The sequence below is a fragment of the Cygnus atratus genome, chromosome 1 (genome assembly GCF_013377495.2).
Source record: "Cygnus atratus isolate AKBS03 ecotype Queensland, Australia chromosome 1, CAtr_DNAZoo_HiC_assembly, whole genome shotgun sequence".
NCBI classification, from domain to species: Eukaryota; Metazoa; Chordata; class Aves; order Anseriformes; family Anatidae; genus Cygnus; species Cygnus atratus.
Window position 1 is genome coordinate 165,835,045 of NC_066362.1, and position 16,491 is coordinate 165,851,535.

The 16,491-nt window shown below is 40.0% G+C and overlaps 1 protein-coding gene across 3 annotated transcripts in view; it reads right to left on the bottom strand.

Annotated features, from left to right (window-relative positions):
• Positions 1–16,491, bottom strand: part of PIBF1 (progesterone immunomodulatory binding factor 1) — a 126,808-nt gene that overhangs the window by 106,660 nt on the left and 3,657 nt on the right. For all 3 annotated transcript variants that reach the window (XM_035561224.2, XM_035561227.2, XM_035561225.2), the window contains exons 4-5: positions 16,084–16,282; positions 8,810–8,929 (exon numbers count right to left, since the gene is read on the bottom strand). In XM_035561224.2, the coding sequence (XP_035417117.1) occupies positions 8,810–8,929; positions 16,084–16,282 (319 nt within the window). The remainder of the gene's footprint in view (positions 1–8,809; positions 8,930–16,083; positions 16,283–16,491) is intronic.

Sequence of the window (16,491 nt, forward strand, 5' to 3'; positions counted from 1 at the left end):
TAAATGCTTGTTAGACATTACAGAAACGCACAACTGACCTCCTAATCTTACTTACTTACAGGTATGCTGTTGACAAATATATTTCACAAATTAACAACTTTTACTTGCCCTAAAATCACATAGATCACGATTTTACACAAAATCATAGCTTTACAAAGTTTTCCTGAAATTTTTGACAAATCAGTAAGAATGTGTAATCTATAGACACAATTGTTATTCATCCTAATGCTTATTTTTAGGTTTATCGTAATTAATGACATATATTAAGCAAGGCAGGACTATATAAGAGTGTCTATAAGTAATCAATATGCCATAATTTCTAAAGATAGCATTATAATAACAGTAAAGCCTCTGTCAGATCTTTTTTTTAAAGTTGCCTACCACTTAAATAGAGTTTCAAATATGGAACATACAGGTGCAAGTACGAGCGCAAACATGACTCATTTTGCAATAGGATATGGTGGTAAGGGCACTTGAAAGTTACGTGCAAACTGAAAGGTTAAGTTTTGATATAATTCCTTTGTAGATATCATCCTGTGCCATTCTGCTGCTACTATAATGCTGGAATTTATACACCACTCACAGAGTGGGCTATTAAAACTCCTACAGTCTTACAGATTTAGCACCTAGAAGACAATTACCAGAAGTATAAAATTAAAATTGGTTAACTACAGACGTATTTCCAAGCACATCTCCAGACAAACCTGTCAGGAACATCTCTAAAGCATCAATTAAAAGTTAAATATCTACAAAATTTGTACCTTCTAACACCTGAGACTTAAAACAGGATTTGAATTTTACTCAACAAATCAGTTGTTAATGCCACGATAATGTCAAGCAACAACAAGATATCTCAGGCGATATGGGGAAGTTAAGGTCTACTTTTGAAAAGTGATACCAAGACATATTTCAACTATCAAACACTTAAACAGATAATTAAACATAGATGGGGCTTTTTTTTGGTCTTTTTGTTTTTAAGGATTTACAGTAATTCTTGAAGAAATACTAATTCTACTGCATAAGCCTCTGTTTTCCAATTACCTGATCTTTCAGGTGTCAAAGGTGCGTTTTAACCACAGGAAAAAGAAGCAACGAGGCAAGTCAAACATTCAGGCTATACACTAACACAGAGAAAAGCCTACAGTATGCATAACTCCAGGTAGCAGATAAACAGACTTCTGGACTTCTATAGCAATACATCTTAAATACAAGCAATCAAGCTGCCTGTGCTTAGGAAGAATAAGCTCTGCTTTGAATGCGATGAAGTTAATTTGGTTTATAACAACATTCATGTACCCTGAACTGATTTTAAGATCTCTGCACTGGAACATCTTTATCTTTCAATTTATCTCCAAGAGATAGCTTGGACGTCCTGATGAACAGCTTTGTCCTGCTGAAGCAGAAAGGGAGCTTTAAAATGGATCGAGATACATTTTCGAGGACTTGAACTGGAAATAACACCAATAAATAAAAATAACTTGTTTAAATAAGCCGACAAACCTTAACAAAATTTAAACGATAAACATTACTTACTTGCAATGGAACGTGATTATGGTGATCTTACCAACAACGCATGGCTTTTCTTCAGCTTCTTACTAACTTTTACTACTGCACAGAGTAGCAACTCAGACAAATGAGGTGGTTAAAACAAATGAACCTGTGCTATATGAGATGGGCAGACATCCATTGCCTAAAGAAATTAATAGAAATGTCCAACAGACCCAGTGTTTAACCAGAACAGATGGTTTCTAGAGAGCACGAGAAGTAGTCCCTACCAAAAAGTGTTTCCATTTTCTTCACAAATACTGTTGACAGGAGGCTGTTCCAAGGAAGAAATTCTAATCTTACATAATTTGCACCATTTTAAACCCAAAGCAGATACAGAAACTAAAGATATAATGACAGACCTCAGTTTTATGATATTAAGCTTCGCTTTTATCCACCATCTGGAATGAAGAGCAACTTAGGGTAGTCACTGAAGCAAACACCTACCTAAATTCCAAGTACAAAACGTGGATGACATACTTTTTGAACAAATTCAGTGAGACATAATACATGCTAGGGATTTGCTGATCTTTTGAAAGGCCTGTGGGGATGAGAAGATAAACAACAAAAATGCAGGGAAAAGATTCATCAGCCAATCAAGTAAAGATAGTATGACTTCACACTATCGACAGATAAGCCTGTGAAAGAAAGTGATCCTGCTTTTAAAAAGCTTATTTCAAAGAACTTCATCTTTGAAGGATCACACAAGCCAGCACTTTCTATTCATATTCTAAAGTACCTAAAAACCTCTGCAAATGTAAAGCTACTATATCATTGTGATGTGTAAACTCCTTCATTATCTGGATGAGCTGCTGCTACTTAGTAAAAATGGCATTTTGTTTCAATTTGTTTATTGGTCAATACAGTATTTACCTGAATACAACTGCCCAAATGACAGGAAAACGTTACACATAATTGGATGAATAAAACATCTCTTCTAGTATGTTGGTATGAAATTGGTAATCTGCCAAGGATTGTAGATAGGACATTACCTGCCATTAAAAATGATAAATGAAAACATTGATCTACTTTCAAAACAGTGGAGTTCTGCAAGAAAGGTAAGGATGAAGAGATTTAGCATAAATGCCTTTCCTACAAAAGAAACTGGGGGGAAATAATGAGCTCTTTTTCTTCAGATCTGAGTTGATGAGAATCTACTCTTCACTTAAATGTTCTCAGGTGAAAAAATCCTTGGGATCATTGCATTAGAGACCAGAATTAAGCCATTTGCTCCTTCTGAACAATAACTAGCAATCTATACAAGTCACAGTTTTATATCAAGAGGTAGAAGAACATTAGATATGAAAGAATTTCAGTAGATACATGAGTTTTCCTGAGGCTTGAAAGTGTGAAATTGCTGCCCTGAGCTAACAGTTATTGGTAGAAAAATTTTCTTTGCAGCTTTCTTTCTGTACAAGATAAACATTAACAATAATGAAGGAAAGGAGACACACAGTTAACCTAGAACTGAAACTTTATTTGTCCCTTCCACAGAACAATGCAGAGGCCAAGTAATCAACGCACCGCTTGAAAGAACTGGTGTCTGGGGAAGGCTTCTAGCGTGCAGTCTCTAGTTACAGATGTGAAACCTTCAGCAGAAATCTTAGTGAACACAGTTTTTCTGGAGTGGTAATAGCAGCCTCGATTTTACAACACAGTCAGACACATCTAGTGCCAACTGACCCTTTGGATGCAATAGCTTAGTTCGTTCTTTGAAGGCTATAGAAATGTTTTTCCTCCAGCTGGGAAACATTATCACACAGAAAATTATAAGATCTGTCTAGCAAAACCTGACAGCTACTAATCCCAATTCAGAGACAAGGTCTTAGAAAAGACCTTTGGCCTACATACACCCAACTTTGTCTTTCAGCTACCCAAAGCTTTTCGATAACCGTCAAACTATAAATTTGATTACAAGTCCAGAAGGCAACTTTACAGAAAAAGGGTTATAGCTACGGAAAGGAAGACCTGATAAAATTGTATCAAGACTGAATTCCTGGAAAACATTGCCAAGAAACTCGCAGCCAAAATGAAGAAAGCAATACTTCATCTTCTAGAGCTACAAAGAAAAGTAGAATTTCCTTCTTGGACTCTCAGTCTTGAGAGAGAGGGAGAGACAGAGAAGTAAATTACACCAGTTTGAGTAAAGGCTCTAACCACTCTGGAATCAAATGACTCTGAAAATAGTAGGCTGCTGTTCAGCATGGCAACACCCACATCAGAAGTTGGTTTCATTTCTGGCAAGCTCCTGGTAATCTAGCTCTATACTTGGACTTTCTTTTTCTACCTGTACCTCCAAAGGTGGCAATGCCAACGTCATTCATACTTGAAGTACTGAGCACTGTAAAAGGAGAACTGAAAGAAGTCTGTCCTATACATCTGATAAGAGAGCCATCAGCACTTAAATACAAGAACAGCACTTTTACAAGTTCCACCGCCTCCCGCCAGGACTGTTGCTGCTGAACCTGGAACCAAGGGAATTGTACCAATCTAAATCACAAGATGCAATGATTATATAAAGACAGCCATCAACAAAGTGGTAGTACTGCTGAACTACTTCAATCACTTTAAATATCAATCACTTTAAAAACAGAAAATAGAGGCAAAGATCTTTTGACACCAGATGTGTTTATCAGATTATGTTGCAGTGCTAGAAAACAGTCTTCAAACTCCTTTCTTTCGCTACCAGTCCTCAGAAGCAGCTCGCCACCCTACTGGGTCTGTGCTACAGATTGAGCAGGCTTTGATTAAGTGCTAACTGAGAGCAGTGACAGACAATCAACAAGAAAACTCTGTAGCAAAGTCGTAAGTTTCTTGCTCTTACTGCTCTGCATATGGGGAATTAAATGAGTGTTAACAGAGGCTGATAAACACTTAAGACCTCCAGCCCCTTCCGAGCAAGGAGAGTATGTTTTCATATACCTAAGGGCACAAACGCAGGTGATAAATACTTAAAAGATGCCTTTTGTAGCCTGAAATCAGAAATAATTTTTTTCTAGTACACATTATTTTATGAAATTGCCTATGGAGAAAGAAGATGCAGATTTGTCAATTAGGTCTTTTACAAGGCTACAATGACAATTTAGTTTTCACAGAAGCAAGGTTCCCAGCTAGTGCAGCTGGAGACTTACAAGCTCAGTTGGCTGAGTGGCTGTAACACCAGGTAACTGTACTGAGTTTCCCAGTACTCATTTTTGTGTAAGGCTACATCTGTTGTGCCAAATAAGCTCCTTCCTAAGCAACTCATCCAGCTCCAACCCCCCTGTCATAGGCAGGAACACCTCCCACCAGACCAGGTTGCTCAAAGCCCCATCCAGCCTGGCCTTGAACACTTCCAGGGATGGGGAATCCACAGCTTCTCTGGGCAACCTGTGCCAGTGCCTTGCCACCCTTTTAGAGTAGATATGAAAGGTATTTTTTACTTAATCTCCCCTCTTTTAGTTTAAGCCATTACTCCTCATCGTATTACTACACTCCCTGATAACCCACCTCCTCAATTCTGTACTGGCTAGATAGATTTCCTGTGAGTCTATAGCTAATTTTCTCATATTTCTTATGTCTTTGTTTCTGAGTGAATATCTACAAATATAAAACTTATGCAGATCTAGTGTTTCCGTGAACAGCCAGAAAAGCCAGCAAGCTCCTCTTTGCCCAAGACTATTTCTAGTTAATAAAGATTGGAGATATGCACATATTTTAGTTCCTTTCCATGTTTCTACAAAGGGGAAAAAAGGAAGGTGAAACTACTTAGGAAGAGCCATAATCATTTGCAATACTGAAAACAAAAAGGGAATACCTTATAGGAAGCGGTTTATTCTTACAGGAAAAAAAAAAGATCAACTTCAGTGATGATTGTATTTCAAAAATCTGCATTTGTAGTTTCTTAAAGAAGTTTTTAACAAAGTGTCTGGTTTCAGTTTGTGAGTAGCATAGATAAAAGAAATACAACTGTCAGAGAAAACTTAAGCGGTAAGAAACATCGGACAGGAAACCAGAGGAAGCATTCAAAGAGCGTAAAGTTTTTTTAATCATAGGCAAAGAACTTCAGCAACTGTATTTCATGCAATTGGAAATAAAGAATGATTATTACACAAAAGTAGTAAAAGGGTGCAAGAGATTAAATAAAACTGAATGAAACTGTGTTGTATTTCCTGTTGATATATTTCCTCGTAGTGACGCCTGACCGTATCAAAGAAGTTCAAGTGACAAAGTTAACCCTAACAGTACACATTGAAACCATTTATTTGTATGCTGCAAAAAATGCTGATGTATATTAGCTTTAGTGTACTAAGTATGTTAGAGATTCTAAAGTACCCTCACATTTTGATGCTCCTCTTGCCTTGTAGGAAACAAACTGAGGTACCTTGTTACGGTGATATTCATCGTTGGGTCAAATCTGAACTTGCTAGAAGCAAAATACCGAGACTCGTGTCTCTCCGTACATAAAATACAATTATCAGGCCACATTCATTAAAATTCCAAAACATGTCACCTCTACACATAATGGACAGGGGAAAAACTTTACGTTAAACTCAACCCTACAAGTTATTCCACATGTACTAAGTGATCTTATCTGAAACCTAGGAAATGAGATTTCAGAGAAAAGGAAATGAGTCCTAAAGACTTATTTTTATTAGTAACTGTAAAACTTGTGACATTTCAACATCTGGATCTCTTTTCTGATTTTCTTTTTTTTTTTAAACAAGGTACTTAATCTCACTAATTATCTCCCAGTTTAAGAATGATTATGTAAATGGTGTATAAGCAAAAACAACCACCTCAATTTAACACAAGTAAGGTCTAGTGCTTTCTCATCAGCATCAGAAGAAAATTACAGTAAACTTCAATGTTTGAAAAATAAATCAGTGGGAAAGGTGGATAGTGCCATCGTGTGGTTAAAAAAAACACAACAAAAAACAGAGAAACGTCCACATTAAAGAAAGGTCTGTACCAAAGGTCTGTAACAACTGTGTTTTCTAGCACAATTTTAATCACCTACTACTGCATTTAATCGCTGCAGCAAAAATTAACATGGATGTCAACTAAAATACGCTTCACTGGGTTAGAAACTGGCTGGATAGCCGGGCCCAGAGAGTTGTGGTGAATGGAGTCAAATCTGGTTGGAGGCTGGTCACAAGTGGTGTCCCCCAGGACTCGGTACTGGGGCCGGTCCTCTTTAATATCTTTATCGGTGATCTGGATGAGGGCGTCCAGTGCACCCTCAGTAAGTTTGCAGATGACACCAAGCTAAGTGCGTGTGTCGATCTGCTCGAGGGCAGGAAGGCTCTGCAGGAGGATCTGGATAGGCTGGACCGATGGGCTGAGGTCAACTGTATGAAGTTCAACAAGGCCAAGTGCTGGGTCCTGCACCTGGGGCGCAACAACCCCAAGCAGAGCTACAGGCTGGGAGATGAGTGGTTGGAAAGCTGCCTGGCCGAGAAGTACCTGGGAGTACTGGTTGATAGTCGGCTGAATATGAGCCAGCAGTGTGCTCAGGTGGCCAAGAAGGCCAACAGCATCCTGGCCTGTATAAGAAGCAGTGTGGCCAGCAGGTCTAGGGAAGTGATTGTGCCCCTGTACTCGGCTCTGGTGAGGCCGCACCTCGAGTACTGTGTTCAGTTTTGGGCCCCTCGCTACAGGAAGGACATGGACGTGCTCGAGCGAGTCCAGAGAAGGGCGACCAAGCTGGTGAGGGGTCTGGAGAACAAGTCTTACGAGGAGCGGCTGAGGGAGCTGGGCTTGTTCAGCCTGGAGAAGAGGAGGCTCAGGGGCGACCTTATCGCTCTCTACAGTTACCTTAAAGGAGGCTGTAGTGAGGTGAGGGTTGGTCTGTTCTCCCACGTGCCTGGTGACAGGACGAGGGGGAATGGGCAAAAGTTGCGACAGGGGAGTTTTAGGTTGGATGTTAGGAAGTACTTCTTTACTGAAAGGGTTATTAAGCATTGGAATGGGCTGCCCAGGGAGGTGGTGGAGTCACCATCCCTGGAGGTCTTTAAAAGACGTTTAGATGTAGAGCTTAGCGATATGGTTTAGTGGAGTACTTAGTGTTAGGTCGGAGGTTGGACTCGATGATCTTGAGGTCTCTTCCAACCTAGAAATCTGTGTCTGTGTCTAAATCTCGCAAGTATGAAATACTCCTATAGAATTTACTAAGTCAGGGCACATTAAGTGTACAGTGAATGAAAGTGCCCTTGTAAATCAAAGTCAACATCATTAATCTGATTTCAAATATGATCAGAGATGAGCACAAACTAATGCTGAAGCATATAAATGCAAAAATTTTATTGACTTTTTTTTGCCAAATTCAATCAAGAAGAAAAATGAAAACACCATTTTCACAGGACAACCCTGCATGATTTACCGTCTCTTTACACTTGATTATTCCATAAGTAAATTTCAAAGGAAAAAAAAAGAAAAAAAGATGTGGTAACTGAAGAATAATTTCAGAAGTAATGAAATGACAGTGGCATTTAATTCCCTGTCAGCCATGATTTAGATAAATATAGTCTGGGTAGCTGAAGCTCCAGATTTATGCAGAACTAAGCTACAATACAAAACTAATCAACATCCTAGCTGTATAAGGACATTATTAGTATTTATAAATATCTTAAAAAACAGCTTTCTCCTTATATTGTTTCAACTTCTTTAGTCTGAAAACAAAGCCTAAATATACCTAGATAACTTTGCTCTACTATAGATATTTATCTTACCCAAAATCAAATTGTCTGTTTAGTAGAAAGATAAATTAGAAAACAAAAATATATGAAGAGCATAACAGAGAAGATGTAGCACCAAAGAATGCAAAAAAATGTTATTTATATATTGTGAAAACAGAAGGTGAAGCAAATTCTTAACAGGACCATCATGTTGAAAACAATATGCTGATCATTTGTGTCTTTGACTACTCATGGATAAATCTGCTGTCTCAGCTTCACCTATTTGAACTTTACCATCAAAGAGCATGACAAAACTGGTAAGAGCTATGTCTTACACCTTAACAGCAGTAAGCTTGTAAGTAGATCTTGCAGGGTAGCAATAATATAAAATTAACTGTTATACAAGCACATAGACAGCACTTTTGCTCTCTATCCATCCCCCAAACTAACTTCTATCCAAAAAACTTTTGTATCATATACATGATTTGGAGAGCAAGTTTATATGTAGTACTATCTGTAGAGAGATGTGTGTACCCATGATTCTATGACACATACAAGTATATATATTTACACAGTTTCTTAATTGATATAAATTAAAGTACACAGACCTCCGTCACACACTTCAGTTGGGATTTGTACCCACTTAGTTCTTCTGTTAGGGTCTCCTTTTTCACCTGTAGGTCACTTAGCTCTTTTCTCAAGGAATGGACTACTTCGTAGAAACGAATCTAAAAGAAAAAAAAATATATTTAAAATTCAGACTGACAAAATTGCAGTATTACAATCTCCAAAACAAATCAGCTCAATATTTTGTGCCAATAATTCATAAAATAGTGCATACCAGGAACCTGGGTTGGGGGGTTAAACTACAGACAGTGACTTTCTTCAGCCTTTGAAAAAAGCAGCTAAGAAATAATCAATTTGTGCTTGGCACTTAGAAAAAAAAAAAAAAGAATAAAGGTAAAGATATACATTTTTGTTCAATGGAGGCAGTGCCCAGTCTGGCTGACTGTAGTGGGTTTATGTGGCAAGGTTTTGGTAGCAGGGAGGCCACAGGGGTGGCTTCTGTGAGAAGGATCTAGAAGCTGCCCCATGTTTGGTAAGGGCCCCACTGCTGACCAGAGCCGAGCCAATAAGTGATGTTGTTTGCACCTCTGTGAGAGCATATTTAAAACAGGGAAAAAAAAACGCTGCGCCACACAGCAGCTGGGAGAGTGAGAGGAGTGAGGAACAGCCTTGCAGGCGCCAAGGTCAGCGAAGAAGGACAGGGAGAGGTGCTTGAGGCGCCGGAGCAGAAGTCCCCTGCGGCCTGTGGTGAGGACCATGGTGAAGCAGGCTGTCCCCCTGCAGCCCATGGAGTTCCACAGTGGAGCAGGGTTCCACCCTGCAGCCCGTGGAGGAGACCACGGTGGAGCAGGTGGACCTGCACCGACAGACTGCAGCCTGTGAAAGACCCCTGCCGGAGCAGATTCCGGGCCGGACCTGTAGCCCGTGGAGAGGAGACCACGCAGGAGCAGGTGACCGGGCAGGAGCTGCTGCCCGTGGGGGACCCAGGCTGGAGCAATTCGCTCCTGAGGGATAGACCCCGTGGTACGGACCCATATCTGGAGCAGTTCTTGAAGAGCTGCTGCCAGTGGGAAGCCCATGCCAGATCAGTTCAGCAAGGACTGCATCCTGTGGGAGGGACCCCACAGCACAGGGGACAAGAGTGACCGAGAAGGAGCAGCAGAGAAGAAGTGCTATAGACTGACCGTAACCCCCATTCCCCCGTGCCACTCGGGGGGAGGAGGTGGAAGAGGGTGAATGGGGGGGAAGGTGCTTTTGGTTTCTTTCCTTTGTTTCTCACTTCTCTAGCTTGTTAGTAATAGGCAGTAAATCTTACTATCTCCCTATGCTGAGTCTGTTTTGCCCGTCACGATAATTACTGTGCCATCTCCTCATCCTCATCCCAACCTTTGAGCCCTTTTCATCTTATTTTCTCCCCATTCCTCTTTGAGGAGGGGGAGTGAGAGAGCGGTTGTGGTGGAGCTCGGCCGCCCACCCGAGTAAAACCACCATGCTGACCAAGTAAAAAAAAAAAAAAAAAAATACAGCTGGAAGGGGAGCACATGGTTGCCCCCTCTACTTGTGCCAATTCCAAAGCCTATTTGATTAGCAGTAAACCAGCTTAATTTGCTAACCCTCCTGAGACAATATACATTTTTTTATGGGGTTTGAAGCCAAGGAGAGAGATGAGCTTTGTTTTCTGCCTGTTCAGTGTGTTCAATCTGCTCCCTGTACACCAAGAAAAAACACAAGAGCAAGCACAGAAGTGAGCACAGCACACCACCAGAAGTCTGACCACACCACCACCACCCACACACTTCCAGCAGGAACGTGGTGCTCTGTGGGTTCAGCTGCATCATGAAACTACACTACCAGTCCATTTGGGTTTTGTGAGATGAATCCTGAAGGAAATGACTGGAAAGTTTGGTTTCAGCTTCTGTAGAACTATATCCTACCTAAACCAAACACAGTTAATTCTCAGCACCCCTGCCCCCAAAAACACCCCCTCGCACCATCCAAATAGCAACAAAAGCTGCTTTACAATCCAACCAGCTGCCTAAACCAGCTCACCAACACTGTGGCAAAACCCCACAGCTGAAGACAGAAAAGGGGAGGCTTGAAGAAACTTAGACTGAAATTAGCTAACACATCCCAAGACTGGGGATGTGGATTTTACCCTATTCCAAGGGGATATGTCCGAGAATTACAGTTATAATTCTAGGCTTACTATACAATACATTTTGGAAGATAAAAACCCTCATACAACAGTATAAATACTTCCGGCATAAACACAAATGCGCCCCTGCACAATTGGCACTGGAAAGTCTTATAAAAGGATTTTTTTAAAACCTGCTTAACATATACTCCTTCCTTATCGCACCCCACCCCACCCCACCCCCATCATAAGCGTAGCCTCTGATAAAAAAAAAAGTGTCAGATTTATAAAGATTTCCCAGAACACTTCTACTGAACGAGAACAGACACAAGAAAAGTCAGTAGTAAAAACACAGTTAACAATAAAAAACATAGGAAAAGGCTCTTTCTTCTTTGTGTTTATGGCAGTACTTAGTACTCCCCTCCCCACTACAACTTCTAGATTAACTTCCTACCTTAAAATGTTTATTTAGGGATTTAGGGGGACGAATAGATTACTTTGCATTTTCAGGCAAAAACTACTGTGCCCCCTCCCCCCATTAATATTTTATTTTATATATGCATAAATAAGAAATGCAAGTGAAAAAGTGTAGATAAAGTCAGTGTTCAAGAACAATCAAACATTTCCATGAAGGAAGGATGGCCTCCATTGCGCTGTAATTAGCAGGAGATAATGAGAAGTGTCCAAGGGATTTTCAATTCGTTATGGCTGTTTACTTACATCCTTAATTTTCCTCCTAAGTGATAGATTTTTAAAACTATAATTCAATTTAACCCAAGATATGGTATGACAACTTTCTTCGTGTTCCAAATATTTCAAATGACAAATTCAACTGTCACATGCCACAGTTCTACTACAAGTTGTATTTTCATTTTAAGTGAACTAACTTAATTTTCTTGCTTTATTGTTTCATTACTATTTTATTCATGCAGTATTCTAGTCCTACAATATTTAAAGAGTATTTTTTCATGTGTCTGTGAAGTCACATTGCTTCTAACAGGTTCACATGAAATTAAACAGTGAAGTTAGTTTTGTGGCTTCTTTCTGACCTACTCCAGGCTTCAATTACATCCTTACAAAAATGCTTTAGAAATGTGCATGCAATGAAGTAAGCATGTACAATTTAACTACAGCTTCCATCTGTCCGGATTCTTTCAGAATTAGTCTGATTGTATCTGAAGTTGTGCACTGAATTTCAAGCAAACCTCCCCCCTGCCCCTCCCAAAACCGATTATAAAATTTTAAAATTATTTTTCTTAAAAAGCTTTGTTATCACCAATAAAAGCACTTAAAAAAAAAAAACTTTATGGAAACCTAATGTCCTGGTTTCAGCTAGGATAGAGTTAATTTTCATCCTGTTACACAGCTGGTATGGTGCTGTGGTTTGGATATAGAATGAGAACAATGCTGATAACACACTGATGTTTAGTTGTTGCAGAGCAGTGACTGCACAGAGCCAAGGACTTTCCAGCTCCTCACACTGCCCTGCCAGTGAGGAAGCTGGGGGTGCACCAGAAACTGGGAGAGGACACAGGCAAGACAGCTAGCCCAAACTGGCCAAAGGGATGTCCCATACCACACAGCTGCATGCTGGAAGGAGCTGGAGGGAGTTGGCTGGGGGAGGCTGCTCAGGGTCTGGCTGGGCACTATTGGTCAGTGGGTGGTGAGCAACCGCATTGTGCATCACTTGTTTTGTGCATTCCTTATCATAATTATTACCATTATTTTCCCTCCCTTTTCTGTCCTATTAAACTGTCTTTATCTCAACCCATGAGTTTTACTTTTTAAAAAAAAACAAAACCCTCTGGTTGTCCCCCCCATTCAACTTGGGCAGGACAGTGGATTACTGAGTGAGCAGCTGTGTTGTGCTTAGTTGCCTGCTGGGTTACACCACAACAGCTAGTTTGGCTACAAATTGGTGGGTGCAAAAGAAGGGAAGATTTGCCACCTGTCAAATGAAGTTACATGAAAGCAGATGTTACAGTTAAGCACCTTCTAAAAGAAGAGATCAGGTCAGCTGTAGGCAGCAAAAATGATACAAACAAAAGACGCAGTGATTAAAATCAAACCAATCTGAATAAGAAGAAACCATTTTTAACAACTTTTTTCCCCCTTCAGGATTCAGAAGGAAAACGTAGCTTTTACTTACCTTTCTAGCCTACTTAAAACTGAACAACTGAGACATAACTGCAGACTGACTCATTTAAACAATTTTTTTTAAAACACAGATGAGTACATAAAATGCTCACAACTTCATTGAGAACGTTAAGTGATTCAGCTGCCAAGCACCAGTTCAGTGCCCTGAAGTGCTTTAAAGTTTCACATGCCATTTCTTTAAACTAATTTTCAAAAGTGATGAAAAAAATCTAAGTTTTTACATACAAGTTCAAAACAAACTAACAAAAACAACAATAAGAAAGAAAGGTACTTAAAATACTTGTCATTTGTTATCACCTTAAATTTGTCATCGTCATCCAGGATGAACATTGCTTAGCCTTAGATCTAACATGTCACTATTGCACCCCTTTGTGGAAGAAAAGAGAAAAACATCTTACATTTGTTTTAATTCTAGTATTTTAAGTTTGCAATATCTGTATTTTAAACTGTACTCCTGTTGTTTGTCCCTGTTGCAAATCAAGTATATGCATGGTATATAAATTTGCTTGCATCCTGAAGAATTAGAAGGCAGTATTTTAATGCTGATAAATAGAAAAAAGTTCTCATCTTCAAGTCCGGAGATTTCTTGCTCAAATTTTCTCTAAGCAGAGCCCTTTCTTGCCAAGAGAAGTTTACCCTAATATCAATAGGCTATACTATTGGTCTGCGCATAAATCTGCATCCAGACATTTTATCTGCCTGAGTAACACACAGTTCTTCCTTAGGTGAGCAAAGCTGACAAGAGCGTCAGAAGAAATCACTTCCTTCTCAACATCCTTCCCTAGCCTCCAGGAGTCAAATGGATGCATAGACAGGCCACGTAAAACATCTTTGTACCCTCCCAGTGTCCGTATCAGCTGAATAAGTCAAAGTAATGATAAGCAAGCCCTGAGCTTAAGTGGTACGCTCAGGTTCACGCTGATCCCGTTGTGAAAAAAGTTGGGAGAACAAGCAGAAAACAGCATCTTACTACAGTATATCTTTAGAATATCTTCTCCTGGGAGGAGGGGAAAAAAAAAAAAAAAAAAAGACCAAGACCAGCAGTTCTTCAAAAGAACCAAATGACATATGTGTAAGGAGGAAAGAGGCTTCAGTGAAGTGGAGTCTGGGTCACCAAGCACTTCGTTGAATGCAAAAGGAAAATAAAGGTAGAAGGTAGACTGGGGTAGAAGGTGGCTCTTACTCACCACTCTCACTTCACAGCTTTTTGAGAACCCCCTTCTACTCACAAACACAATCCAAGCACTTTAATCATACTGTGACAGCTTCACTTAAAGCAGTTGACAAGGCCATTAATTCCTGATGCCTGTCTTGCTCAGCTACACAGGCTTTTAAACTGCCTGTCAATCAGTTCCTGAAGTAGGGGAGCTTCCTGCACACCAATTTCAAGCAAGCTGACATGGAGTTCAGTTTCTGTTTAAGGTCTGTTTTGTCAACCATGGTAGTGCAGGAATCAACAAAACAAACAATCTTCAAATACTTTATATAAAGGATAAGGGGTGGAAGAGACAGTTAGGGGGTAGTAACCTAGTAGGCTCCAACCTAAGCATTTTTGTTTATCACTCAGAGCCTTAAAATTTTCCTAGTACTTTCAGAAGTCCAAGTTTTGGAACTTCTGAAAGAGATGTTCCCAAGAACATCTTTGGCTAAGGATGATAGGCTTTATTTCTCTGTACAAGTCTAGAACACAGTGTATGATGACTTCCATCCAACAAGAGAGCTCACTCACACAGTATTTATAACTCAACTAGCACACTAAGCTTTTTAAAATCATGTTAATTACACTTTCCTTAATAACTACCTCTATAGGTAAGTACAATACTAGCACTTTGGTGAATCAAAGTTACATATGTAAATCCTTTGCATTCTCAAAAGTGAGCCCAGGGTGTTCTGGGCATGTCCACAGTCTGAGAACATTGCCTTTTTACTGCTAGCTGAATGCTGCTCCCTCTCCCCTAAATTTATCCATGATCCAGAATTAACAAACTTCTTAAAGCAAGAAAGTCAGAACTAAAGCATAATTTAAGCTACTCTTTATCTTCTGCATTTAGTCACAGACAGGAAAACACCAGATTGAAAGCATGAGAGAAGCAAGAGATGTTTGCAAGAACCATCCTAACTCGCTGGCAAAGCTGAGTTTCAAATTCCTATTTTCACCCTGCTGTATTCCACATCACCAACGTGTCATTGCTCACCATTTAATTGAAACACCCCATTTGTGTTACTCTCTTATCAGCAGTTCAACTCTTCAAGCGATCAGAGTCTGGGATTAAAAGGTTCTCTTCTTTACTGGAGTCCAACCAGAATGGATTGATCCAAATGCACATCTGCACAAAAGTCTTTCATTTCTAGCTAAGGAAGAATAAGAACTCTAGACATCCAGAATGGCTTCTACAATATGTAGATCCCCTTGATTTCAAATAAAAGCAGCTTACAGCTTGTGGTGGGTTGGCCTGGCCAGCAGCCATATTCCCATATATTTGCTCACACCCTCCCTGCCGCCACTTGAGGCAGGACAGTGGAGAGAACGGGAAGTTTTCTCCACAGTTTAATACCAGAAAATGAAAGGGGAATTTGGAAGAAAAAAAGCAATGCAAAAACAGTCATCACCTCCCGCAAACAGACCAGTACGCAGCCAGTCTCTGAGTGACAGCGACCTTTGAAGCAGCCATCACCACTCCCATCCCCCAACCTTCTTCCTCTGCCTTCAGTTTATGTTGCCAAGCATGACACTATGTATACAAGCCTTTGACCAATTTAAGTCACTTATCCCAGCTGTGTCTCCTCTGAAGCTCATGATCACCCCTAGCTTGATCACCTTAGGGGGGAGTCAAAGCAGGGAAAGAGAGAGCCTTGACACCAGGATCACCAGGAACAGCCAAAACACTGGTGTGTTATCAACACTGTTTCAGCCACAAATCCAGAACACAGGAAGATGTAGGCTACCATGAAGAAAGTTAATGCCATCCCAACCAGACCCTGCTCACAGCTCTATTCCAAGCCAACATAGGACACAATACTCACAGAAACATATTCAGGGATGGAAAGCTGATCTTCAGGCAGAGACTTTAGCTTCTCATAGCAGTCATCTGTTAATTCCAAGCCTCGTAAGCTCCGACGGATATCTCCAGCCCTCTCTCTTAATTGATGATTTGTTTCCTCCAGCTGCTTTTGTCTCAATAAAATAGTTTCCATTTCTTGTTTCATTAGAGCTTGATGTTTTCTTTAAGATTGATTTGAAAACAGAAGACATGAAGCAGTGAGTAAGACAAGTCAAAAACCTGCACAATATCCTAGCAAGGGAGTTATGCTTGTGTCATAAAGGAGAAAATTTAGAGTGAGATTAGGAAATTAGTGCAAGAGTATACACCACCATGGTTATACAATCACATCTGACATCGTATAAATAGAAAAACAGGAGCTTCATAGTCC